The following is a 27606-nucleotide window of genomic DNA, read 5'->3' as shown; positions in this document are numbered from 1 at the left end:
TATTAAGCATACAAAGGGACCAGCAGTATTTTAGAAGAGTAGGTGCCTAATTGGTTCTAGGCTGATTTTACAGTAAGCACCAAGATGCAATTACCCCAAAACTATGCATGCTAGGCAAGTAGTTATACTACTGATCCACACCCCCAGTTCACATTAAACTTTAATATTAATGGTATTTGGTCAAAATACCAGACTCTAATTGGTTCATAAAGTAACCCCCCCACACCATGAATTGTGTATAGGAGAAAGATATGGGCTGGAGGCAAATTATCAGTATCAAATTATTTTAGAAATTTGGTAGGAATCAGGACAAGTGGTGGAAGAACAAATAAAATTCAACTCTTTTTTCTACAGAAGAATTCTGGGTGGTAGGATTTGGCCTTGTCAGTGACTTAAAGTAAACTTTTTGACTCTAAAAACCTATTGTTTTCTTCATTAATATGAAATGAGTTCACAATGAATTATTTCTAATCAAGAAAGATGAGTAGCCAGACATGGTGGCACATGCCTGTAATCCCAGTGACTTGGGAGGCTAAAGCAGAAAGATTTCAAGTTCAAGACTAGCCTAAGCAGTTTAGTCCATAAGCAACTTAGTGAGACCTTGTCTCAAAATGAAAATTAAATGGGCTGGGGAGGTGGCTTAGTGGTTGAGAGCCTCTGAGTTCAATCCCTGTACCCCCGAAAAAAAGAGGTGGATATGTGATGAGTATATAATGAGGTTATTCATTTATTTGTTAATGAAATTGCATAATATGTTATATGTCCCTGTGTATGTAAGTGACAGATCTCAACCTGATCCATTTTATCTTGGGGTTATTGACTTCTGACTTTGTAGAGTATTGGCTAGTTTAGTGGTTTGCAGACTGCTCAGTTTCTGCTCTCAATCCTCTACCCCACTGTAAATCATGTCAGCTAAACTTTCATCATGTTCATTCACCCTTCAGTGAAAGAGTTTGACCAAGAGATTCTTTGGCTAAAAAGATTTTAAAAGCTACTTATCTAATTCGTAGAGGTAGTAGCTGTACTTTTGGTGTTGAGAACATTGGATAGAGTCTTGCTTTAGCAGCCTCAGTGATCAATTGGTGTAGGGGATAGTTGTGAAGAAAAGGAAATCATATTTTGCAAATGATCAGTTTGCCTCTGCAGATAGTAAAATGTAAAACTTACAATAAAGCAGTATAGTGCTGGCATTAAATATAACCCGTTGAGACAAAATAATCTAGAAACAACTTGAAACATATATAAGCTCCCAAAGAAACAAGAAGGATTAGATTAGTTAATAAATAACTTTGGGGAAAGAATTTAAATTGGGAGGAAGGAAAAAAGTAGTGGCTTTAACTACATGTATTTTTTCCCTTAATTTTTAGTTGTAGATGGACACAATACCTCTATTTTATGTATTTATTTTTATGAGTGATGAGGATTGAACCCAGTGCCTCACACATGCTAGGCAAGTACTCTACCACTGAGCTACAACCACAGCCCAAGTACTTGTATTTTTAAACTTACGAAACAGACTTTAAAATGTAAACTTGGAACAATAGAAAGATAAACACTGGATAAAGAATCAGTTGATAAAGCCTATAAAAAAGAAAAGCAACTTCTTTGAAATATACCTTTGACCCAACAATTCCATTCATCCCCAAAAGTCTCTCTCTTTTTTTTTTTAATATATTTTTTTAGTTACTCATGGACCTTTATTTTATTTACTTATTTGTATGTGGTGCTGAGAATTGAACCCAGTGCCTTACACAGGCTAGACAAGTGCTCTACCACTGAGCAACAATCACAGCCCCAAAAGTCTCTTTTTTTTTTTTTAATATTTATTTATTAGGTGTACTTGGACACAATACCTTTATTTATTTTTATGTGGTGCTAAGGATCGAACCCAGGGCCTCACACAAGCTAGACGAGCACTCTGCCGCTGAGCCACAACCCCAGCCCAGCTAAAAGTCTCTTTTTTGAGACAGGGGCTCACTAAATTGCTCTAGGATTGGCTTTGAACTTGTGATCCTCCTTCCTTAGCCTTCCGAACCTCTGGGATTACAGGAGTACACCACCATGCCCTACATCAAAAATATCTTGCACAATAAAATAATTGAAAGCGTAAACACAATTTTCCTAAAAAAGATGTGTATTGTAGTACTGTTGACAGTAGTGCAGAACTGGAAATAGTTTGAATTTCTAATCATAGGAAATTCTACATCCCTAATATGGCACATAATAGCATCATAAATTTTGTAATATGGAATTAATGCTTTGAATTTTAAGGATTAAAAGCAGTATGTAAAATTATATATGGTAACCATATTATGTATTTTTAAACTAGGGAATTTAGCAAAAGTTGTTATCTCTGAGTGTAGGCTGCCACGTGAACCTCCTTTTCATGTCTGTTTATAGGAAATTCCTATTAATGATGGAATAGAGCTATTGCAGATGGTCCTGAACTTTGACACCAAGGATCCTCTCATCCTATCCTGTGTCCTCACTAACATCTCAGCACTCTTTTCATTTGTTACCTACAGGCCAGAGTTCTTGCCCCAAGTCTTCTCTAAGGTAAAGTCCTTCTCCTTTGTAAAGTTTATCTTAACATATCTAAGCTATTTATCTTTTTAATTTTATTTATCTTATTCATTTTAGTTGTTGATAAACCTTTATTTTTTTATTTATATGCGATGCTGAGAATCAATCCCAGTGCTTCACACATTCAAGACAAGCACTCTACCACTGAGCCACAACCCCATCCCCTAATTATTTTTTTAACTTTTTGAAAGTACATGAGGCAAACTAATAAACAGTCATATATTCATTTATCAAAAATTTATTGAGAATGAGCCATACTGCTAATGCCTTGCCCTTTAGGAGCACTATGGGAAGAAAGACACATAAACAGATGTTTTATCTATATGGCATTGCAATTGATAGACTTATATGCTGGAAAACAGAAAATAATACCTAAGCAGGTTATGAGTATGCTGTCAGATGATGAGGGAATTTGTGAGAGAAGGAATAATATGGATGGTTTTCTGGTTTCCAGTTTAATGACTAAGTGGGTGGCAGAGCCATAGCTGAGTGAGAATACTGGACCAGGAAGAGAGCAGGAGTAAAGAAGAAAAAAAATGATACTTGAAAATACTATGTTTGAAGTATATGTAGTATATCTGGATGGAGGTATCTCACAGTAAATGGACTATAGAAGGGAATTCCTAAGAAAGAGGAGATCTATGTAGATTTATGGGCAATCCTAAGCATTGCCATCATTGGAAGAGGAACAGTGGTGATAAGAAGTCCCCATGGAAGAAAAAAAACAGCCAGGGTAATGAAAGAAGTATTGTGTCATAGGCCAGCAGCACTTCAGAAAATTCTCAAGAGTTGGAGAATGCCCAATGGGTTTCTTCTTTCTTTTTTTTTTTTTTAATACCTATTTTTTAGTTTTTAGGTGGACACAGTATCTTTATTTTACATTTATATGGTGCTGAGGATAGAACCCAGTGCCCCGTGCATGCCAGGCGAGCACTCTGCTATTGAACCACAACCCAGTCCCTTTTACTTTCCTTTTTTTTTTTTTTTGGTGTGTGTGTGTGTGTGATGCTGGGGATCAAGCCCAGAGGGCCTCACATGTGCTAGACAAGCCTTTTACCACTGAGCTGCACCCCCAGACCTCCAGTGGGTTTCTTGGTGAGACCCTCATCTGAGTATAATTCCATCATAGTGACCAACAAACCAGCCCTATTGTATCAGGTTAAGGAGTAAATGAGAAGTTATAAAATAGACTCACAGAGAGTAGATCACTCAATTTTTGATAAAAAGGAACGAGAGGTATCACCATAGCTGAGTTGTTTGACAGGTGGTATGGATTATTCTGGGATTCCATGACCTTTTACTTTGTGGTTTGATAATTAAATTGTAAATCTCAAGCATCTTACAGAGGTATCTGAGAAAATGGATATCTGATGCTTCATAACACGATAGAAAGCTTTTTGTTATCAGATTATTTCTGAGAATATACTCCTGGGATTTTGATAAATTTCATGATATCTACTGTTCAAAAACATAAGTGATGGGGCTGGGGTTGTGGCTTAGTAGTAGCATGCTTGTCTAGCGTGCGTGAGGCACTAGGTTTGATTCTCAGCACCACATACAAATAAATAAAATGAAGGTCTGTTAACAACTAAAAAAATATTTAAAAAAAAAACACAAGTGACCTTTTTTTTTCCTCCTCCCTTTAGCTATTTTCATCTGTCACTTTTGAAACTGTTGAAGAAAGTAAGGTAAGACCATTAATTAAACCAACAGATTATAACTTCTTGGAAGCTAAGTTATGAATACCTAATACTTAGTCTAGATTTTGATGTAAGTGGAAGAGTTTAGTAAAAACTGTGTAAACATGGGCTTATGGTGACTGTAAATGTCACTCCATTATACTCTTACAGTTGTGAAAATTTATTATGAATTTGCCTGAGATATTCACATGATTCTATGCAGCATCAGTAAATTATATTAAAATTGGCTCTGAGTTTGTTGAATGTCTCCAGGCCCCCAGAACCCGGGCAGTGAGGAATGTGAGGAGGCATGCTTGTTCCTCCATCATCAAGATGTGTCGTGACTACCCTGAGCTTGTGTTGGTAAGCCACTTGACCCTGACTGAGTCACTTCTGAAGCCTGTCAAGTTTGGTTACATTTTTTTGTAAACCCAGCTCTTTTAATGCCTAGGAAAAACTAGAAACTATAGCTTCACATAGAGGAGTAGTATTGAATTGGTGTGTTCTTCCTCTCTCAACTGAGTTAAAAATGCAAATATGTCCTTCCCTCAAAATGGATGGTTCTCTTCTATATGCATAACTAAGTTTATCCCCATCCATCTACAACTCTTTACTATTTGATGTGTTACTACAACGATGTGCCTAAACTTGGGAGAATTCAGATGCAAGTTTCAACCCTTTTTGGGGGAGGTTTCTATAAGAAACTTACCATTACTCCTAAAATTTCCAGAAATTTCTTAATACAGTAATTGTATCTCTATAGACATAACAAATTGATCTTTGCCTGTTAATATACTATAAAGTTGATGTATAAAAAGACAAATTACCTTCATAGTTGTAGTATGGGAAGAAAGTGCAGTTCTCCAAATACTTGAGTATTGTCTTGAACAAGAACTGTCTTCTGCCTAATTGCCTTAGTATTTAGACAAAGGAAAAAATTCTAACAAAATTACTGTGTTACAGCCTTATAGGCCTGACTTTTCTGGGACTGCCTTGGTTCTCCTTCTTTCTTCCTTGAAAGTGACCAACCTCTCCTGAAAATCAGGCCTTTACCACCAGCTTTTTTTCTTTGTGATCTGCAGCCCAATTTTGATATGCTTTATAACCATGTGAAGCAGCTCCTGTCCAATGAGCTACTCTTGACACAAATGGAGAAATGTGCCCTCATGGAAGCCCTGGTTCTCATTAGCAACCAATTCAAGAACTATGAACGTCAAAAGTTATTCCTAGAGGAGTTGATGGCACCGGTGGCCAGCATCTGGCTTTCTGAAGACATGCACAGGTAGAAATCATCCTTGGAGATTGCCTGACTCACTGCACTTGATTACCCATTCTGTTTTCCAGCCTTAAAGTTAAAGCTCTTGTGGAAGAAATTGTCCTTACTTAAAATCATGATATAACTTTTCTTTCCCCCTCTTCACTTTTCAGAGTGCTGTCAGATGTTGATGCTTTTATTGCCTATGTGGGTGCAGATCTGAAAAGTTGTGATCCAGCTCTGGAGGATCCCTGTGGCTTGAATCGTGCACGAGTAAGACTTTGCTGGGAACAGGAAGTTGCTTGGCCATGGGTAGGAATAGGGATGTTAACAGTTGTCAAGTTTCTCATAGATTTGTCTATGTTGGTGAGAAATCTGGGTGTCTCCACTTACCTAAGCTGCTGCTTTTCTTCTTTAGTTTTAAATTCTTGAGTTAGTTCCCACAGCAGAGTCTTTTCTGTGAAGTCATTATTTCGCTTTAAGGATCTCTAAGTATCTCTGAAGACTAAAGGCATAATGAGGAAGTAGGTTATAACTTATTACTCTGTAAGGTGAGCCCTCCCTGCCATTGCTCTCTGACATATAAAATTCAAAGTAATAGCCTAACATGCAAACCTGAATTTTTTTCAGTTAATTGCTATTCAAATATGCATTATTCCTGGCACCTTTATGGCAAGTCACATTCATTAACCTAGCAAGTGGTTAAAAAGAGGTCTGTCATGGGAGAATAAGGCAAAAACTGCTAGAGGGTACAAGACCAGCTCAGAAACATGATGAAATTAAGGTAGTTGGAGCATATCTAAGGCACCTTCTAATCAAGATTTTGTGGGATAGTCACTAAGCCCATTGAAAAGACATGAAAGGGAAGCTTACAAAAAGCACCCTTGCCTCTGAAAATGCCAGAGAGAGAACCCCTCTTAGACTTGACCTAAAGGAAGGGACAGGGATCCCATGGGGACAGAGAGAAACAGAGGGCTCTTTTATTTTCTATGGTCTCTATGTCACTTATACCACAGCCTTGAATGTATCTAATAGTACTTTCATCTTTTCTTTCCCACTTATGTTTACCTTTCATTTGTGCTTTTCTGTAGATGAGCTTTTGTGTGTATAGCATTCTGGGTGTTGTGAAGCGAACTTGCTGGCCTGCTGACCTAGAAGAGGCCAAAGCTGGGGGATTTGTGGTGGATTATACACCCAGTGGAAATCCAGTGTTTCGTAACCCCTGCACAGAGCAGATTCTGAAACTTCTTGACAATTTACTTGCCCTTATAAGGTGAGTGAGAAAAATAATTTCTGTCTTGTTAGTCTTTTTTTTTTTTTTTTTTTCCAAAGAAGACTCTCAATAGTTTAACCAGTTTAAATTTTTTTTTTTTTTTTTAAATAGTAGTAATGAGGGATTAGGTCTTGATTCTTTTTCGAGTGGTTCCCTTAAAAAAAAAAAAAAAAATAGCTCTTGTTTGACACCTGTAATCCCAGCCACTGGGAAGCTAAGGCAGTAGGATCATAAGTTTGAGGCCTGGGGTTATAACTCAGTGATAGAGCATCTTTGGGTTTAATCCCGAGTCCTACAAAAAAAGTAAAATAAAAATTCTTACTTGTATAAATCTTGTATTTCATGTAAGCCTATGGGAGCTAATCCCAGAATGACTTCACTTCAAAGCTTCTTCCATGTTCTTCTTCCACTTCTTTTTATGTCATCCTTACTTCTAAATTTTATTTAATCTAAATTTTTACTTGTAAAGGAGTTGTTCATTAGGAGCAGGATGGTTTATTTTTATAGTAGTACTTCTCTTGCTGGTATTCATATGAACTAACTGAATTTATCAGTAATAACTGAACTGAAATGTAAACACTATTCCTTTAACATTTTGCCTGTTTATTTTGGGGGGGGGGGTTGCTTTGTTTGAACTTTACATAAATTAAATCAAAAGTGTGTGTGTGTGGTTTTTGTTTGTTTGTTTGTTTTGGTGGTGCTGAGGACTGAACCCAGGGCCTTGTGCATGCTAAGCAAGCATTCTACCAACTGAGCTATATCCCCAGCCCCTGAGGGCAGCATTTTTTTTTTTTTTAAGGAGAGAGAGAGATTTTTTTTTTTTTTTTAATATTTATTTTTCAGTTTTTGGTGGACACAACAACTTTATTTTATTTTATGTGGTGCTAAGAATCGAACCCAGTGCCCTGTGCATGCCAGGCAAGCCCGTTACCGCTTGAGCCACATCCCCAGCCCTGAGGGCAGATTTTTAACATTACAAATTGTGTTGCAATTACATTCTTATAAAGTCTTAGTAAACGTATATACATAATTTATTGGGGTAAGCACATACTAATGGAATTCCCAGTTTATAAGGCACATCACCAATAGAACTAGTTTTCCAAATTAGTTATATTAATTTATATTTTCCACCAGTCATGAGAAGTGAGTTTTAAATTACTACTCTTTTATGTAATTTTTTTTCCTTTATTTTATTTATTTTTATGTGGTGCTGAGGTTCCAACCCAGTGCCTCACACATGGAGGCAAGCACTCTACCACTGAGCTACAACCCACCCCAGACTACTATTGTTTTTTTTTTAAAGAGAGAGAGAGAGAGAGAGAGAGAATTTTTTAATATTTATTTTTTATTTGTCGGCGGACGCAACATCTTTGTTTGTATGTGGTGCTGAGGATCAAACCCGGACCGCACGCATGCCAGGCCAGCGCGCTACCGCTTGAGCCACATCCCCAGCCCCGACTACTATTTTTTTTAATATTTTTTTAATTGTAGGTGGACACAGTACCATTTATTTATTTATTTGTTTGTTTATTTATTTATTTATTTTAGTTGTAGATGGACACAATATCTTCATTTATTTTTATGTGGTACTGAGGATCTAACCCAGTGCCTTCCACAAGCGAGGTGAGCACTTTATCACTGAGCTGAAGCCCCAGCCCAGATTACTATTTTTTTTAACAGAGAAAAGTTTGCTTTCTTGAAATACGTGACAAGGTATTGATAGCACTTCCAGTGTCAAATAGTCCGATAAGGGCTGGGAATGTAGAGTGCTTCTCTAGCATGTGCAGACTGATTTCAGTCCCCCGCACCACACACATACTCACAGATCAAATAGTCTGACAAATTAAAGGTATTAAAGGCAACACTATCCAGTATAGAAAGTACTAGATACATACATGAGGCTCTTGAGTACTTGAAATTTGGCTAGTCTGAATTGAGATGAGCTACTTAAGTATAAAATATCACATTTCTAAATCTTAGTTTAAAAAAAAAAAAATAAAGTATCATTAATAATTTCTTATATTGGTAAAATGTTAAAATGATGTTTTTGACACACACTGGCTTATATAAAATGTTTCTTTTTTACTTTTTTAATGTAGTTATAGAAATTTTGAAATAATTTACATGACTTCCCATTGGACAGTGCTGTGCCCAGTGGGTTGGACAGAGGACAGTTATGAGAGATGAACTCTGGTTTTCAAAAGATTAGTTATCATTATCTATTAGAATAATAGTTCCTCGGTTTTCTTGAAGTTTGTTACATTGTATGCTTAATATACATAAAGTCTTATTAGCCTACTTACTATACTCTTAGCTGGTGATACTAAAAATATTTCAAAAAGGTGTGGAGTTTAGAAAATGTTTATTATCTAAATGTCCCTTCCTTTGCCAGGCAATACCAAGTTCCACATTAGGAGGAACGTGGTATTGCTGGGTGAAAGGTATCAGGCAAGGGGAGCCTAAATACTACTGAAATATAGTTGTTTTCACCCCTGTATGTAAACACACAACTGTTCCTATTTGAGTGTTCTATACTCTTGAGTTCTGCCACCACTTATGAGTAGAGGTGTAGCCACAGTGGTTGTATGTCATTGAAGAAGAGGAAGGAAGAAGCTATAAAGAATACAAGATTCTCTTGTATCAGGAACATTTGACATACTGGTAGGGTGAACCCTTTTATTATGGAAACTATAGGAGCTTGGGGAGGGAGGGATAGTTGCACACCCCTATAATCCCAGCAAGTCCAAAGGCTAAGGCAGAAGGATTGCAAGTTTGAGGTCAGCCTCAGCAATTAACAAGGCCCTAAGCAACTTAGTGAGACACTGTCTCAGAATAAAAAGGGCTAGAGATGTGGCTCAGTGGTAAAGTACTTCGGGGTTCAATTCCCGGTACAAAAAAAAAAAAAACTTGTATATTTTTTTTTTTTTGAGAGAGAGAGAGAGAATTTTCAATATTTTTTTTTTTCAGTTTTTCGGCGGACACAACATCTTTGTTTGTATGTGGTGCTGAGGATCAAACCCAGGCCGCACGCACGCCAGGCGAGCCCGCTACCGCTTGAGCCACATCCCCAGCCCAAAAAACTTGTATCTTGAGGTCACAATGATATTAAATTAAAAGAATAAAAGTAGGTGACTAGTCTCTGTCAGACTTGAAATTATTAATTTCTTCTTAGAAGAACTAATTTTATCAGAATTTTGAAACCAAAAAAATAGCAAACTACTTTTTAAATTTTTTGTTTTGTTTTGCTGTACTGGGGATTGAATATTGGGCCTTGTGCATAGTTAGCCAGCACTCTTCCACTGAGCTACATCCCCAGTCCTTTATGTCTTTTCTTTTTTTTCTTTCTGAGGCAGGGTCTCACTAAGTTACCCAAGCTGGGCTGGAATTTGTAATCTTCATGCCTCAGCTTCCCAAACTGCTGGGATTACAGGCATGTGCCACCACACCCAGCTGGCAGTTAGGAGTTTTAAAAAATAAATACCAACTGAGCACAGTGGTACACATCTGTAATCCCAGCAACTTGGGAGACTGAGGCAAGAGGATTTCAAGGCTCACCTGGCAACTTAGACCTTGTTTCAATCTAAAACAAAAAGGGCCAGGATATAGCTCAGAGGTTGAGCACCCCTAGGCTTTTAATTCCCAGTACTACTGGCATCCTGCCAATAAAGGCACCTCTTACCAATAGTAAGGCTCCACATAAGCAGGAGATAAAGGGTAAGGCAAAGTTTTAGGTGACCTGGACAAATACTGGCAGACTGAATCTACCAGTGTAGTAAGAAGATTACACATGATGACCAAGAAGAATTTATCCCAGGGATGCAAGTGTGGGTCAGATACAAAAACCAATTAGCATAATATGCTACATTAATAAACAAAGGAATCAAACTAAAACCTCAACACAGAAAATAAAAGCATTTGAAAATGTTAATTCTCTTTCGTGATAAAAACAGCAAATTAGGAATAGAACGGAACTTCTTCAACATGAAAAAAATATACACACACAAACACACACACACGGTTTTTTGGAGGGGTTTTTTGGTACCATTTTTTGTTGTTTTGTTTGTTTTATGGTAGGGATCAAACCCAGGACCCAGCATGTGCTAGGCATGAGCTTTACTACTAGGCTATACTTACAGCCAAAAAAATTTTTTTTTGTATGAAAAAGTCCATGTTTTACATCACACTCAGTGTTACAATACTGAAAATTATTCTCTTTACCTTCAGGGACAAGACAGTATTCCCATTTTCAGTGCTGCTACTCAGCATTGTGTCCTGGAAGTCTCAGCAATTAGGCAAGAAAAAAAATAATAACGTACCCAAATGGACAAAAAAGTAAAACTGTATTCACAAATGACATGATCTTAGATATGGAACAGTCCTCCAACCTCACCCCCAACCAAATTACTAGAGCTAAGAGACAAATTCACCAAAGTTTCAGGATACAAGATGGATGTGGGTTTTTTGTTTGTTGTTAGTTTTAGTACTAGGGATTGAACCCAAGGCACATTCCCACTGAACTTCATCCCAGCCCTTTTTTTAATATCTTCTTTTTGAGAGGTTCTCACCAAATTGCTGAGACTAGCCTTGAACTTATGATCCCCCTGCCTTAGCCTCCCAAGTTGTTGGAATAACAGAAGTGAGCCACCATGCCCAGCTCAGTTGTGTTTCTATATATCAGCAAGGAATTATTTAGGAAAAAAAAAAAAAAAAAACCTCAGAAAATAATTCCATTTACAGTAGCATTTAAAATAATAAAATGCCTAGGAGTAAATTTGTTAACCAAGGGTATGGAAGACTTACATGTTGAAAGCTATAAAACATTGCTGAAGTTAAAAAAGACCTAAATAAATGGAAAGTCGTCTCCTCATATTCATGAATTAGAAGATAATATTGTTAAGATGGTATTCTACCCAAAGCAGCCTGCAAAATAAAAGTAATCACTATTCAAATTCCAGCATCTTTTTGCAGAAGTGGAAAAACTGATCCTCAAATTCATAAGGAATTGTGAGAGGGAGGAAATATAGCTCAATGCCCTGAGTTCAATCCCTAGTATCACTTTAAAGAAAAAAAAAGTATGCCTATAATCCCAGCTACTTGGGAGGCTAAGGCAGAGAGGCCATCCTGGCCACAAATAAATAAATAAATAGAAATTGCAAGGGACCCCAGAAAGCCAAAGCAATCTTGAAAAGGGAGGATAAAGTTCAGGGAAGTAAAATTCTCTTTTCAAAACTTAATACAAAGCTCCAGTAATCAGAACAGTGTTATATCAGCATAAGAATAGACATAGACCAAAAGAATAGAATTGAGAATCCAGAGAAAAACCCATACATCTATATAAAATTGTTTCTTCATAGGGGTGTCAGGACATTCAGAATTGAAAGATTCTGCTGGGATAACTGAATATCCATGTGTAACAGAATGAAATTGGACCCCTACCTCAAACCATATGTGCGAATTAACTCATTACACATATAGAGCACAATTTTTCATATCTTTGTTATAAAACTCTTTAGATGAATACACAAGGGTAAATCTTCCCAGTCTTAGATTTGGCATTGGGCTATTAAATAGGACAGCAGAAGCACAAGGGAAGGAAAAAATAGATAGATCAAAAATTCAAAACTGGGGCTGGGGTTGTAGCTCAGTGTTAGAGCACTCACCTAGCACATGTGAGGCCCTGTGTTTGATCCGCAGCACCACATAAAAATAAAGGTATTGACAACTACAACTAAAAAATTTTTTAAAAAAGAAAAAAAAATTCAAAGCTTTTTTTTTTTTTTTTTTTGGCACCCCAGATTGAACTCAGGCATTCAACCACTGAGCCCCATCCTCAGCCCCATTTTGTAATTTATTTAGAGACAGTGTCTTGATGAGTTGCTTAGCACCTCGATTTTTGCTGGGGCTAGCTTTGAACTCACAATCTTCCTGTCTCAGCCTACGAGCTGCTGGGATTACAGGTAGTGCACCACCACGCCTGGCAAAAATTCAAAGCTTTTTAAAGGACATAAGAAAGTGAGAAGAATCTACTTGAATAGAAAATATTTGTAAATCATTCATTTGATAAAAATCTAATCTCGGAGCTGGGGTTGTGGCTCAGTGGTAGAGCGCTAGCATGTGTGAGGCATTAGATTCAATTCTCAGCACCTCATGTAAATAAATAAAATAAAGGTCCATCAACAACTAAAAAAATATTTTTAAAAAAGAATTTAATCTCCATAATGAATGCAGAAAATAACAAATGTTGACAATGATATAGAAAAATTTGAACCCTCATAACATCACTGGTGAGAATATTATATTGTACAGCTGCTGTGGAAAAGTTTGGTAGTTCCTCAAAAAGTTAAACAGAATTACCACATGACCTAGCAATTCTATTCCTAAATATACAACCAAGAGAATTGCAAACAAGTACTCAAAATACTTGACCAAATGTTCTAGTAGCACTATAATAATAGTGAAATGTTGAAAACAACTGAAATATCTACCCATGGAGGACTGGGTAAACACAGTGTGGTATATTTATGTAATAGTATATTAGCCATAATAAGAAATTAATTACCAGTTAATTCCTGTAATGCAGATAAACCTTAAAACAAGTATACTAAGTGAAAAAAGCCAGACACAAAGTTCATATGTGTATACTTCCCTTTATATCAAGTATCTAAATTGGTAAATCCATAGAGACAGGAAGTAAATTGGAGAATAGAAAAATGGAGTGTCCCACAGCTCATTTTATAAGGTTCATTTATTTAGATACCAAATTCAAACATTGGCAGTAACAAAGAGAAAAATTACAGGCCTTCAACACTTGTGAACACACATGCAAAATATCTAGGTTAGAGCGAGGCTTTGTGGTGCATGCCTGTAATCCCAGGGACTGAGGCAGGAGGATCACAAGTTCAAAGCCAGCCTCAGGAATTTAGCAAGGCCCTAAGCAACTTAGTGAGACTCTGTCTCGAAATTTAAAATTTTTAAAGGGCTGGGATATATAGCTCAGTGGTTAAGTGCCCCTGGTTCAATCCTTGGTAACAACAACAAAAATTCTAGGTTAGAAGCTAGCAATAGAAATCTAATAATATAGTAATGTCTTTTAATGTAACCACATTCTCCAGCCCTCGTATCCCACCCCCGTACTGGCAATTAAACCCGGGAGCACTGTACCATTAAACTACATCCTCCCTGTTTTTAATATTTTTCCAATTTACCTTTTTTAATAATTTCAATACAATTTTTTTTGTTTTTTTTTTTAGAGAGAATTTTTTTAATATTTATTTTTTAGTTTTCGGCGAACACAACATCTTTGTTTGTATGTGGTGCTGAGGATCGAACCCGGGCCGCACGCATGCCAGGTGAGCGCGCTACCGCTTAAGCCACATCCCCAGCCCTTCAATACAATTTTGCTAAGTTGCCCAGGCTGGCCCTGAATTTGTGATCTTCTAGCCTTAGCATCCAGAGTGGCTTGGATTACAAGGATGTGCCGCCTCCACCTTGTCTGGCCTTTTTTTTTTTAAATGAAGCCTCACTGTTGCCCAAGTTGGTCTGGAACTCCGAAGGCTCAAGTGATCCACCTGAGTGCTGGACTACAGACACATGCCACCACACCCAGCTGCATTTCTATTATTAGATCTTACAAATATTTGCTGGGCAAAATGGCACATACCTGTAATCCCATCTGCTCCGCAGTCCAAGGCAGGAGGATCATTAGTTAAAAGCCAGCCTTAACAACAATGAGATGCTAATCAACTCAGTGAGAACCTGTCTAAATAGAATACAAAATAGGGCTGGGGATGTGGCTCAGTGGTCCAGTGCCCCTAAGTTCAATCCCCAGTACCAAAAAAAATAAAAACTTAAAATATTAACAGTAGTATCATGAAATATCCCCATAATGTTTTTATTTTGACCCAAAATCCAAACAAAGTTTATTTATAGGGGTTTTGTTTTTATTTTACAGTACTGAGATTTGCATGCTAGGTAGGCACTATCCCTGAACTAACCCTCATCCCTGTTTATTTTTTGTTTTGAGGGAAGGTCAAGTTGCCCAGACTGGCCTGAAATTTGCAATTCTCCTACTTCAGCCTTCTGAGTAGCTAGAATTACAGGTGTGCAACACCATACCTGGCAAGGTTTATACACGGTATTGGTTGATATGTCTCTTAAGTCTCCATAAGTTCAGTGCCATTTCTTCGATTTATTTATTGAAAAACAGTGTACTTATATTGTATTCCCAATTGGATTTAACTGATTGCATCTCTGTAGTATTATTTGACATATTCTGTTTATATTTCTTATTAAAAAAATAGTTTGGTCTACAGGAGGGCTTAACATTCTGTAGCCCAAGGGCCAAGCCTAGGCCTCCGTGTGTTTTGTAATTAAATTTTCATTGGAATATACTGTGCCCATTCATTTACTTATTTTCTGTAACTGCTGTTGTGCTTCAGTAGTGAAGGACAGAGACCATAATGCTGGCCAAGCTTAAAATATTTACTGTGTGACCTCTGGTCTAGATAATTGATCTGATACCAATTCAGTTTTTTAGTAGTAATCCTTCATAGGTGAGGGTGGATTCACCATAAAAGTAGAAGTGCTGCTGGGTGCAGTGGCCTGTAACCCCAGCGACTCAGGAGGTTGAAGCAGGAAGATTAAAAAAACCAACCTAAGCCACTTAGCAAGACCTTTTACAAAATAAATAAATAAGGATTAGGGATGTGACTTGGTGATAAAGCGTCCCTAGGTTCAATCCCTGGTACCAAGTGGGGGAAAAAAAGTAAAATTGTCTAAAAAGACTCCCGTGTATTACATATTGATATAGGACTAAAGTAACGTAAGTCAGTGGGGAAAAAAGATGTATTCTTTAATGTATGTTGACTTGGTTGGGTAGAGGGACAATTAGATGATTACCTGTCACCATACAAAAAACTAGAACAAAGACACAAACACACATCAGTCTAAGCCTACAAAGAATCAGTAGCATCAGTCTTTTTTCCATATTTTGCCCCACTGCAAGGTCTTCAGCGGCAGTGACACATGGAGCTGTCATGTGTAATAACAGGCCTTCTGGAATCCCTCCTGAAGGACCCACCTGAGGCTATTTTACAGTTCACTTTTTGTTTTTCTTAGCAAGTGGAATGAGTACACTCAAATAATGATTAATGATAAAAGTATGATAAGTACATAAACTAATAAAATGGTCACTTATTATCAAGTATTTTACTGTACATAGTTGTTTATATGACTGACATCATAGTAGGTTCTTTTATACACCATCACCCCAAGCACATGAGTAACACTATGATGTCATATAATAGCCACATCACTAGATGATATGAATTTTTCAGCTCCATTATAATCAATCTTAATAGCACCAAGTATGGTATCTTGTTAACCAAAATGTCGTTATGTAGCACATGACTAGTGTCTATCATTTCTACATATTTAAAATGTTTTATAATTACCTTTAAAACAACACAGGTAGTTATGCACTCATTCTGGCTGTCAATTGTTCAGTGGGACCATTGCTATGGGCAGGAAGGGAGTACTATGGACAGCAGTGATCTACAGCCCTTGCTCCTTAAACAAAGCCTATAATTGCTCGAGTTAGTTATTTTGGTGGGTGGGAAACAGGCTTGTGCGTTGAGATTGTGTTCCTCAGAAGGCTGAAACAGCTATTTCCAGGTTCATGTTATTGAAATGGAGGCAGAGCATTGAGAAATGGGGCATATTACCACCTGCTGTCCTGCTTATGAACCTACAGTGTCACTAAAATTTCATCTACTGCTCATCAGAAAATCTGAAAATGCCAGAGGATCATCTTGGATTTAAAAAGTAGGCTTTCAAGTTTCAGCTTTCATATTGTCCTGCTGTCTCAGGTTTTGGTTCTTATGTTAATATATCTTAGGTGATGTATACTATATGTCTGCAATTAATAGCTTCAAATCGGTACCCTTCTCCATGGGACACCCAAGTGTTCCTACTTTCTATTTTTTAACCCCAATGGAGAAGTGTCACTGGGGGATCTACAAGATGAACTCCACTTCTCTTCTGCAATAGACTAGGAAATATTCACATTGCACCCTGTTTCTTTCAGAACCCACAATACTTTGTATGCACCAGAAATGCTAGCCAAAATGGCAGAGCCTTTCACTAAGGCTCTGGATATGCTTGAAGTGGAAAAGTCTGCTATCTTAGGTAAGAAATCTAACCCTTTCCCCTACCAAGATCATCTTGTCTGTAATGGGGTCCTGAAGCAGCTTCAGTGTACCTTATGTATCACTATCTGACACTACCTTGACCACCTATTATTTGTTCAAAAATGCATTGGTGGAGTTCCTGCAGGCTGTATAAGACCAAGTATATTCATGTCATTTTAGCATAGAGATCTTCACAGGCAAAATTTTCTTTTCTTTTTTCTTTTTTTTTCTCTTTCAATTTAGCTAGCAGGAAATTGTCAGTTTTATAAGTACCATGGCTTTTAACCCAAAAGATGTTAGTATACTTTCCTCCTTTCACATGCATACATACATACATACACACATACATACACACACACACACACACTTAATGTGTAATCAGAAAAATTGTTTTTCACTTTTTGTACCCAGGGCACTTAACCACTGAGACACATCCCCTGCCTTTTTTTGTATTTTATTTAGAGATAAGGCATCCTACTTGCCTCAGCCTCCCAAGGTGCTGGGATTACAGGCATGCGCCTCCTCACCCGGCTACTTTTTTAATACCTTTATTTACTTATTTGTTTTTCACATGGTGCTGAGGATCGAACCCAGTGCCTTGCATGTGCTAGGCGAGTGTTCTATCTCTGAGCCACAATCCATCCTTATAATCAAAAAATTTTTAAGAGTAGATTCGAAACCATGCTTTCCACTTTTTACCTTAATTCGGATATTACTTCAACTCGTTTTCAGCATCAGCACATTAGCATAAATCTAGCTATACAGTTATAATTGTGATATTTACTATGAAGGAAAGTAGCAGGGCTTTTTGAGAGTGTTTATTGGGAGACCTAACCCAGTCTTCAGGGAATTCAGAAGTTGCTTTCCATTGTTTCTGAAAGATGAGTTGGAGCTAACTTGGATGGGTCAAAAGGAGATGCTGGACATTCCAGATAGACAATGCAGTGCAAGAGCCTGAGGCAGTCGGGAAAGAGCTTGGTATGTCCAGAAGGTAGAGACGGATAACTCATAGCTGGATACAGAGCAAATCTGGGAATGTGGTTAGAAATTAGAGTCAGAGGTATCAGAATTTTATGAACCTTGAGCCTATTTCTGAAGCTTCAGGCTGGGTCACCATCACAGCCTTCACAGTCTCTCTTTGTTCCCAGCCATAACCCCTCCTTGAGTCTGGTTGTGGTCAAGTAATCAATGAGTATTCCTTGGCTGTGAAGTGACCAAAGAAATGATGTTACTTTGTTTTTCAAGAGCTCATTATCTATCTGCCTTGGCCAGATGGTTCTAGATTTTTTTTCCCCTAAGTTCCACCACACTTAAGGTCTGTTCTGCAGGTACTAGTTAGAGTAGAACTTTTAAGACATATTGCCATTAATATAAAAATAAGCTTTTACATCACACACACCTCACCCCACACACAGACACACTATTCTACTACACAGTTAAGCCAGGGACTCCTGCTATAAAAATCGAGCCAGATAGAGTAGAGTGGACAAATTCTGGGTGAAGCTTCCCTCTGGTAGCTTCTGACTATGACTTGAAATATAAAACTGCTGCTGCTTATCATTAAAGGCAGTTATTATACCAAGATAAATGGATTTTTTTTGCTGTACATTTTGGGCTTTTGCATAAGATTTTTGCTTGAAAAAGGGGGTTCACCAGCTTGGGGTGGGCAGTCAACCCAGTGTTTTACAGGGAGATCCCTTTGCATTGTCACTATGTGTTTTGTTGCCAGACCCATCTGGGAAAACCAAGTCCTGTGTACTTAAATAGCATCCACCTTTTCCTACCAGGAGAGTGTAACTAATCACCTACCCTTAGGAAAGCTCTTAGCACCTCCAATGCTTGCTGTAGGGTGTTGGCTATTTAAGACTCCTGGTAATGGAGTAGCATGTTCCTGGCCCATCTTTCTCTATAGGATTACCTCAACCTCTCTTGGAACTCAATGACTATCCTGTCTATAAAACAGTCTTGGAAAGAATGCAGCGTTTCTTCAGCACCCTTTATGAAAACTGGTAAGGAACCAATGCTGTCTCTCTATGTTCTCTTCCTGAAACATTAATTTTATAGGAATGGCGATGGGTTAGACCTCTGATCTAGAATTCCAGGGTATAGGTAAGGTAAGGCAAGAATTTGAAGGGAAATTAATGATTCTATTATTGAATCAAAATGAACAGCCTGCTTTTCCTGTCACCCAAGCCTCATGGTCCTAACCATGAGTTGATGTTTAATGCCTAACATATCTATGCTTCTGGTGAGATAAAATGGTGAGACCCAAGTAGAAGATAGATTGGTGGGGTTGCATTTGCTTAGATCCCTCACTTTGTACAATCTACTTGTCAACAGGATTTTGTCTATGGGTCCTGATTGTGGAATGGGACTCTCAAACACACCACACCTAGGACTTTGGCCTCAGTTAACCACTTGTCTAATCCACAAACAATTGAGTCCCTCCATTATTAAGTCCACAATTTAATAGTAATGAGGCTACTATTGATTTTGGCTACCAACATCTATCTTTTAAATGGATGCTGGGTCTGCTTTTGAGTTGCTTCCTTGCAGGGAGTGTGAGGGGGGAGTTATTCTCACTTTTTTTTTAAGTTGTTGATAGACCTTTATTTTATTTATTTATATGTGGTGCTGAGAATCGAACCCAGTATCTCACACATGCCAGACAAGTGCGTACTATTGAGACACAGCCCCAGCCCTATTTTCACTCTTTGATGAAATATTCAGTCTAGGGGCTGGGGTTGTGCCTCAGCGGTAGAGCACTCGCCTCGCACATGTGAGGTCTTAAGGAATAAATACAACTGCTTTTCTACTAGAAATCTAACTGTATTAAAAATGAAATTCTTGGTGCAGTCAGTACTGACAATAACAGATCCTGCATTTGTCATTGCCAATGATTTTGCCTTACAGTTTCCATATCCTAGGGAAGGCAGGCCCTTCCATGCAACAAGATTTCTACACCGTGGAGGATCTTGCCACCCAGCTCCTTGGTTCAGCCTTCGTCAACTTGAACAATATTCCTGACTACCGACTCAGACCCATGCTTCATATCCTTTCAAAAGTCCCTAGATAACCAAACAGGTCAGAAAATTGGAGACAGGAACCAAAGCAATTGCAAGGAAGAGATGTGATTATCTAAGTGCGTCATAATCTTATTAAAGAAAGAAAGATTTAAGTAAATAGCAAGAAAAATATGAAGGTGTCCAAGGGGATCTTAAAAGCTCTCTCTGTCTTAGGCGTTTTTCCTTGGGGGTAAATCTTTCCCTTCCCATTTCTTGTCAGGTGTTTCCTTTTATTTATTTATTTTTTTAAGACAGGGTCTCGCTATGTTGCCCAGGCTGTCCTTGAACTCCTGGGCTCAAGCTAACCTCCCAAGTAGCTGGGATTATAGGTGTGCACCACCACACCCAGCCAGTCCCTTTTTTATGTTGTTGTATTTCTCCCCTAAAGTTATAAGAATGATGAAGTTTTATTACAAGGACGTCCTTACCTTTTTTTTTCCCCCCCCATCCTTCCTTTTGGTTAACCCAGTTGGGACAAAAAGAACATTTAAACTAAAAACATAATGAAATTGAGTATCAATGCAGCTTAGGATTTTAGGAGAGCATGAAGCTTTTTTTTCCCGTTTTGTTCACTGCACTACTGGGGATCAAACTTAAGGCCTTAGGGTCCTAGGCAAGTGCTCTGCCACTAAGCTACACCCAAGCCTAAGACTTTTCCTTATTAACACTTTTCCTTATTATGTTCTTGGCATAGTACGTACTTTAGGGGTGCAACCCACTGCCTAGCAGGTAAGGGATTGAGCTCATGTGCCAAAACTTCTTAACCTATTGCAGCACGGGTGTTTGTGAAGCCTCTGGTGCTCTTCTGTGCCCCAGAGCACTATGAAGCCCTGGTATCTCCCATCCTTGGACCTCTTTTCACCTACCTCCACATGGTAAGAGATAGGTCAGGAAAAGAGGGCAAAGAGTACTCTTGGGATGTGTGGCCACTCCTGAGTCTTACCAGTTAGGAGCGCCTTAAAAATGTTTCCTAGCCCTGTCAGGCTGCACAGAGCTCCTACCACAGTGGACTGTCGTTGCTGAAATGGATTGAGCAGCCATCATAGTAGTAGACTGACTTAGTTGCCCATGATGCAGATTCTGCTTCTGACTGCCTATTAACTGAGGAGAGGTGGTTAGGGAAATGCTTCCTCTGCATCTGGGTCTCTTACCCTGGAATTCAGCAAGAAGGCCTGCTGGACAGAGAACAGGTGTCCAGAAGCCCAGGAATTCCAAAAATAATGTTAATCTTTTCTAAATAAAGGTGTTTGATAGGCTGCCCCTCATCATGAAAAAGAGAGGTTACAGAAACCATATTTGTTTCTTCATATTTGTAACCTTATGGCGAGGGTGGGGGGGAGTCTCTACCATAGTACTAGAATCATCCTTGGCTAAATGTGTTAAAAAGAATACTTTGTAGTGAGGCACAATGGTACATGCCTATAATCCCAGTAACTTGGGGGGGCTGATGCAAGAGGATCACAAGTTTGAGGCTAACCTCAGCAACTTGGTGAGACCCTGACTCAAAATAAAATATAAAGAAGACTAAGGGTATAACTCAGTGGTAAAGCACCCCTGGGTTCAATCCCTAGTATAGAAAAAGAAAAAGTAGAATTTAGATTTTGTGTGTTCGAAGGCCCTCCCCAGCCTTAGTACTCACATCCTTTGTGTTTTCCCAGAGGCTTTCCCAGAAATGGCAAGTCATCAACCAGAGGAGCCTACTATGGTAAGGAATACCCATACTCCTTGAGGGGTAAACTGGAAGCTAGGTTTGGGTAGGGAAACAAAAAGGGCAGGGATTCTGTTGACCCAGATCTAAAATAGCAGTGGGTTATGGTCATTCTCAGCCTAGGTGGTAGATGGTTTGTCTGGATAGGTTGAGACCAACCCTTTACCTTAGGTACTTAGGATTTTGATCATCCTGAATCCTCTAATTGGACAGAGTCCCAAGTAATAATAATAATGTCCCTCAGTAGGTCATTGCTGTCCATTCCCAACATGTTCATAGAACACAGACCCAAAGGGATCCAGGAGAAGGAAGTGGGCACAGAAGGTCTGGAGAGGATCCCTGCTTGCTTTGTCCTTCCCTCTTTATAATCCTATGGAACTTGGCTCTCTTGTTTTGGGCAGTGGAGAAGATGAAACTGTGGAGGAAAACCCAGAGTCTCAAGAAATGCTGGAGGAACAACTGGTGAGGATGTTAACCCGAGAAGTCATGGACCTAATCAGTAAGTGGCATGTGGGAACCAGGGGTAGTAGAGGAGAATTTTCCTGGAAAAAGAATTCCCCACTCAACCATCCCCATGAAGGCTAGGTTGATGCAAAGATTCAGGTTTGCAGCAATACTGACAGGTTGGTAAGAAATGACTAGCTAGATAGAAGCTAGCTAGTCCTTAAGTCAACCTAAGGACATTTTATGAATTGTGAATTGAACATACCAAGTCCAAAATATGAAGAAGTGGTTTAAAATAGGAGGAATTTGGATTAATGTTAGGAATAACTTCCTAACTTTGTCGAAATAGGGAAAATTTTATAGGTTGTTAACTTTCTTTTCCATTTTTTGGAAATGTTGAAGGAAACAGTAGTTGATCGTTTGATTTATTGGTGATCCAAAGTTTTGGCCAGGTATGTATCATCAGTCGTCTATCCTCATCACTTATTCTCAGATGATTGGATTTGAAAGGGGACCAGAACATATTCTGGGTAGGGAAACAAATTCGTAAGAATGCCTCTGTTTCTCTTGGTAAATCTGATTTTTGTGCCTTGGACAGTACCCTATTTCCTCCCCTCTTCACCTGGCCAGAGACAGTTTGGGACCAGTTGGCCTAAAGTGACTGTTGTCCAGTGGTAAGATATAACCCTCCCTTCACCCAATAACCCCTGCTTTCTTGCTTCAGCGGTTTGCTGTGTATCAAAGAAAGGTGCTGACCACAGTACTGCTCCCCCTGCAGATGGAGATGGTAAGTGAACCTATTGCCTGACCTCAAAGGTCTGCTCTTAGACCCTAAGTATTGTTCTTTGGAACCAGTTCAGTTCCTGTATAAACTGTTTCCCTAGTAAGTTGATGAGAATGAAATGTAATCATTAACTGAATCTGTGCCAGCGTTTGTGCTGTATTTTCTCCAGCATAATCCAATTGCAGAGCCTTTTGCACTTACTGTTTCCTCTATCAAAAATTATTTTCTTCCAGTTGTATACATGGCCACTTTTCTTATTTCACTTACGTCTCTGCTCAGATGTTACCTCTTCAAAGTCTTCTGTGATCAGATTATCAAAAATAGCAAACCCGGCCATCCTGTATTTTTTATGGCATTTCTCACTACCTATCTTTGTGTTTTATGTATTCATTTATAACCTGTCTCCCTGATGAGAATGTAAATTCCCATTAGGGAGGGGACTCTATCCTATTCCTTTTGTATCCCCAGCAACTAAATCAGTGCCTTTCACAGTGGGTGCTTACATGTTGTTCAGCAATAAAGATCTTCAGCATCTGCAGCTTAGGTTACTGCCCAGCAGTTCCCTAGTTTCTCACATGCACAGCTAGACGCATCTCCAGACCTGCCATGGGCTTGGGCTTTTTTAATCCTTCCATCTCGGGTGAGGGTGACCTAATACTAAGCATCAGCCAGTCCAGTACACTCAACTTTGCTTTTTGGGCTTCTGTCAGAACAGGATTCTTCTGTGTTGTGAAAAGATGGAGCTTAACATTCTGCTCTGCTTACAGATGAGGAGATGATGGCCACAGAGGTAACCCCTTCAGCTATGGCGGAGCTTACAGACCTGGGAAAATGTCTGATGAAGCATGAGGTGGGTGGAGGGGATAGGTGATGCCACTGTCTCACCCTGGCCTAAAGCTCTCAGAAAAATAGGCATATTGTTTCAAAATCCCTGTGTTTAGCCTCCCCCAAGCTTAAGGTTTTGTCTCTGTCTTACACTACATCTGCCATATTGTCATTTTGTTTTTGACTGCCTGATAAGCAAAAGTAAAACCCAGTAAAGCTTCGATATTTTCATGATTACCTATTAAAAATTTTAACTCCTGGGCATGATGGTACATGACTATAATCTAATCCCTGCAATTCAGGGAACTGAGGCAGGAGGCTAGCCTCAGCTATTTAGTGTGAGGCCCTAAGCAACATGGTGAGACCCTCTCTCAAAATAAAAAATAAAAAGGGCTAGAGATGTGGCTCAGTGGTTAAGCCACCCAGGTTCGGGTTTAATCCCTAGTAGCCCACCCCCATACACCCCCCCCCCCTAAAAAAAAAAAAAAAAAACAGCTCCTGATGTATAAAAAGTCTAAGAATTTGTGCTTATTTTCCCATATTAATCCTTCCTTTCCTGTTCAGGATGTTTGCACAGCACTGTTAATCACAGCCTTCAATTCACTGTCTTGGAAGGATACTCTCTCTTGTCAGAGGACAACCACACAGCTCTGCTGGCCTCTCCTCAAACAAGTATGTTTAATCACTCCTTTTCCCTGACTATCACATAAGGTGTGGGTCAAGCAGATTGACTGAATCAGTTGGAAGAATTGGGGAGTTGGGACCTTCAGAGAAGGCCCTGAGCACAGCTGTCTCCCCAGGTGCTGTCAGGGACACTGCTCGCAGATGCCGTCACGTGGCTTTTCACCAGTGTGCTGAAAGGTTTACAGACACATGGGCAGCATGACGGGTGCATGGCTTCCCTGGTCCACCTGGCATTCCAGATATATGAGGCACTGGTGAGTGGCAAGCGCATGGGGACAAGGCATCTGTGGCTTTTTCACTCAGCCTATTTCCAGGATTGTGGGCCTTATCCTAAAAGTAGATATCTGCCAAATTGCTAGTGTTGCCATTGTGGTGGGGTAGCAGGGTCCAAACTTACATCAAGTGAGTTTATCCCCACTTTTTAGCGCCCCAGGTACTTGGAGATCAGAGCTGTGATGGAGCAAATTCCAGAAATACAGAAGGACTCTCTGGACCAGTTTGACTGCAAACTTTTGAACCCCTCCCTACAGAAAGTGGCTGACAAGCGACGGAAGGACCAATTCAAACGCCTCATTGCTGGTTGCATCGGGGTAGGTTATGCACCTCCATCAGTATTCCCAACCTTACAAGGTTGTTTGTGGTCTTCTTAGACCACATGTGTAGGTAACCATAATCCAACTGTAGTCATTGACCACTATGATGGGATGTTCTCTAACCCACTATCCAGGCCCAGTATTAGTCTTTTCTCATTTGTTTTCTACAGAAACCCTTGGGAGAGCAATTCCGAAAAGAAGTTCACATTAAGAATCTTCCCTCGCTTTTCAAAAAAACAAAGCCAATGCTGGAGACAGAGGTGCTGGACAATGAGGGGGGCAGCCTGGCCACCATCTTTGAACCATGAATCAAGCTCCTGGGCATCCTTCCTCGGCCTTTATTGTCATCTCTTCTTCCCCCTTCATAGCTGATCTCTAGGCCCCTCTTGCACTGCCACCTCACTTTCCACCATGGTCAGCCTGGAGACAGATCCAGGTCTGCAGCTGAAGAAGAGTGGGCCCTGTGCAGGGCCACAAGTTATTCTACTTATCAAGAAAGGGAGTCAGGGCGTACGCCATTCTGTCAAGACGTTCCCATCCTATTTGGGAGTTTTGGCTTTTTCAAGAAGAGCTAGAGCAGAGCAGCCCTTCTCCCCAAGCCCTCCCACCCCTATGCAGCATACCCAAGCAAATGGGAACGAGGGGTGCTGTGCCTAGCCAGGGCTCAGCCCTCAACCACTTGTGCCGGAGAGCTTCTCCTGGACCACTGCATCCCAAAGCCCCTTGCTGCTGGGCTAGCAGGGACCCTTCCACACACCCAGTGGCATGTCTGGTTTAGGTGCTAAGTACTGAGCTGAATTTGGCCAGTTCTCATCTTTGTTTTGATCAAGAATCTGGTCACCCAATGGGATCCATAGTACAGGCTACTACTAAAGTCTGGGCACAATATCAAGTGTAGTATCTCCAGGAACCAAGGCTGGGTAAGGTTTAGTGCTAATATCCCCCCTTAAGCTCACACATCTCGCCCTTTCACAAATGACCCTGACTCAAGGGTTTCCGCAGTGTCTGGGTCTACTCAGGCATTAGAGCCACAGTACCCTATTCAGTGTCACATGACACCATTGTCATCCAAGGATAATCCAGATCAACTAGACTTAACATCTGTGACAAGCAGCTAGCAAAGCCACTGGTCTCCTTCTAGGACTAGCTGAGTCCCAGGTGCCTTTAAAAATCTCGTGGTCTTACACGCCCCTGGTTGCTTTTCTCAAGGGTCATTTCCAAAAGAATCCATAGGTGGGGTGGTATGTGCCTGTAATCCCAGCAGTCTGAGGCAGAAGGATCACATGTTTGAGGCCAGCCTCAGCAACTTAAGAGAGACCCTGTCTTAAAATTGGGGAAAAAAGGACTGGGAATGTGGCGTAGTGGTAAAGCACTCCAGGTTCAATCTCCAGTACCAAAAAAAAAAGAAATTGTATCTATCACAACCTGTACTGAGTCCATCCTATAGGTCAGTGGAAGGCCCTGGAAGCAGAGGGAAATGTGGATGTGGGACCCACCCCCTGAAGTAATTATCACAAGGCAGCCTTGATCCATATAGAAAGCAGAATGCCTATGTGCTCTGCACAGGACAGGCCTGCCATCCATCCAGTTCACAAATTAGGGTTTCAGTGAGAGAGTAGACAGAAGCCTGCAGCTTTTAGCTGGGGCAGGTCACAGGCACTACAAGGTTGGAGAGAAGCAAAGCTGGGAAAATGGAACTTAAAAGAGTGTCACATGGTGTCTCTGTTGCACAAGTCTGTTCCCTTTTTCTGCAAGGTGCTTTGGGCTTCTATTGATTGTGAAGGTGATCTCAAAGAATATCTCCCTCCAAACTTGATCGCTGCCTACTCTATTTGGTTGGGGCTGTGGAGGGTACAGTTGTATTTATTATGTTGTAATATTTTTAACATTCTGTGACTTCATGCTAGAAATTTTCTATTGTTTATAGAACCTTTTTGTAGAAATGTTTAACTCTAAAGCACATCTGCATGTCAGTAAAAATCTCAATTTCATACAGAAAGGGCCCTATCTGCCTTTTTCAAATTGGTCTTTAAACCAGTGACATGTTCCAGGGTTAACATCTTCATTGAGCATCCTGTAGGAGGAACTAGACAGGAAGAAAATTGTGACTGATGGGTCTATTATTAAGCTTTCTAAAATAGTATGCCAATTAGGAAACTGTCTTTTTCTAGGCTACCTCTAGGCACCATTCCCTTTCCTGTGTGGCTACTGGGCCTGACCCTGGTTTTTGTTTTTATAGATCAACATAGTCCAGTTGAACTGCTATGGACAACCCTTTTTTCTGTAAGGCACTTGCCTGGTAATCCAGGACATAGGTAAATTTGGCATATTCACTCTGGTTCCTTCTGTACAGAAGGTTTGTGCCCGCAGAAAGCACCTCAGTTTGGCCTTTTTGGTATTGGGGATTGAATTCAGGAGCACTCGGCCACTGACTCACACCCCCAGCCTTATTTTGTATTTTAATTAGAGTCAGGGTCTCATTGAATTGCTTAGCACCTCACTTGTGCTGAGGCTGGCTTTGAACTC

At 39.7% G+C, this 27606-nt stretch overlaps 1 protein-coding gene across 2 annotated transcripts in view; it reads left to right on the top strand.

Annotated features, from left to right (window-relative positions):
* The window catches only part of Xpo5 (exportin 5), a 47588-nt gene extending 20509 nt beyond the window's left edge, over positions 1-27079 (top strand). Inside the window, exons 15-32 of one of the 2 annotated variants that reach the window (XM_015487787.2) lie at positions 2401-2556; positions 4230-4271; positions 4536-4625; positions 5345-5544; positions 5691-5790; positions 6609-6790; positions 16875-16975; positions 18890-18986; positions 19891-20027; positions 20820-20917; positions 21701-21747; positions 22152-22249; positions 22919-22981; positions 23746-23828; positions 24368-24475; positions 24604-24741; positions 24913-25077; positions 25251-27079. In XM_015487787.2, the coding sequence (XP_015343273.1) occupies positions 2401-2556; positions 4230-4271; positions 4536-4625; positions 5345-5544; positions 5691-5790; positions 6609-6790; positions 16875-16975; positions 18890-18986; positions 19891-20027; positions 20820-20917; positions 21701-21747; positions 22152-22249; positions 22919-22981; positions 23746-23828; positions 24368-24475; positions 24604-24741; positions 24913-25077; positions 25251-25388 (2043 nt within the window). In that variant the 3' untranslated portion in view covers positions 25389-27079. The remainder of the gene's footprint in view (positions 1-2400; positions 2557-4229; positions 4272-4535; positions 4626-5344; positions 5545-5690; positions 5791-6608; positions 6791-16874; positions 16976-18889; positions 18987-19890; positions 20028-20819; positions 20918-21700; positions 21748-22151; positions 22250-22918; positions 22982-23745; positions 23829-24367; positions 24476-24603; positions 24742-24912; positions 25078-25250) is intronic. The other variant, XM_048805355.1, reaches the window with a different exon arrangement.
* Positions 27080-27606: the final 527 nt, after the last annotated feature.

This window comes from Marmota marmota, unplaced genomic scaffold (assembly GCF_001458135.2).
Source record: "Marmota marmota marmota unplaced genomic scaffold, marMar, whole genome shotgun sequence".
NCBI classification, from domain to species: domain Eukaryota; kingdom Metazoa; phylum Chordata; class Mammalia; order Rodentia; family Sciuridae; genus Marmota; species Marmota marmota.
This window is presented reverse-complemented; position numbering and strand designations above follow the sequence as displayed.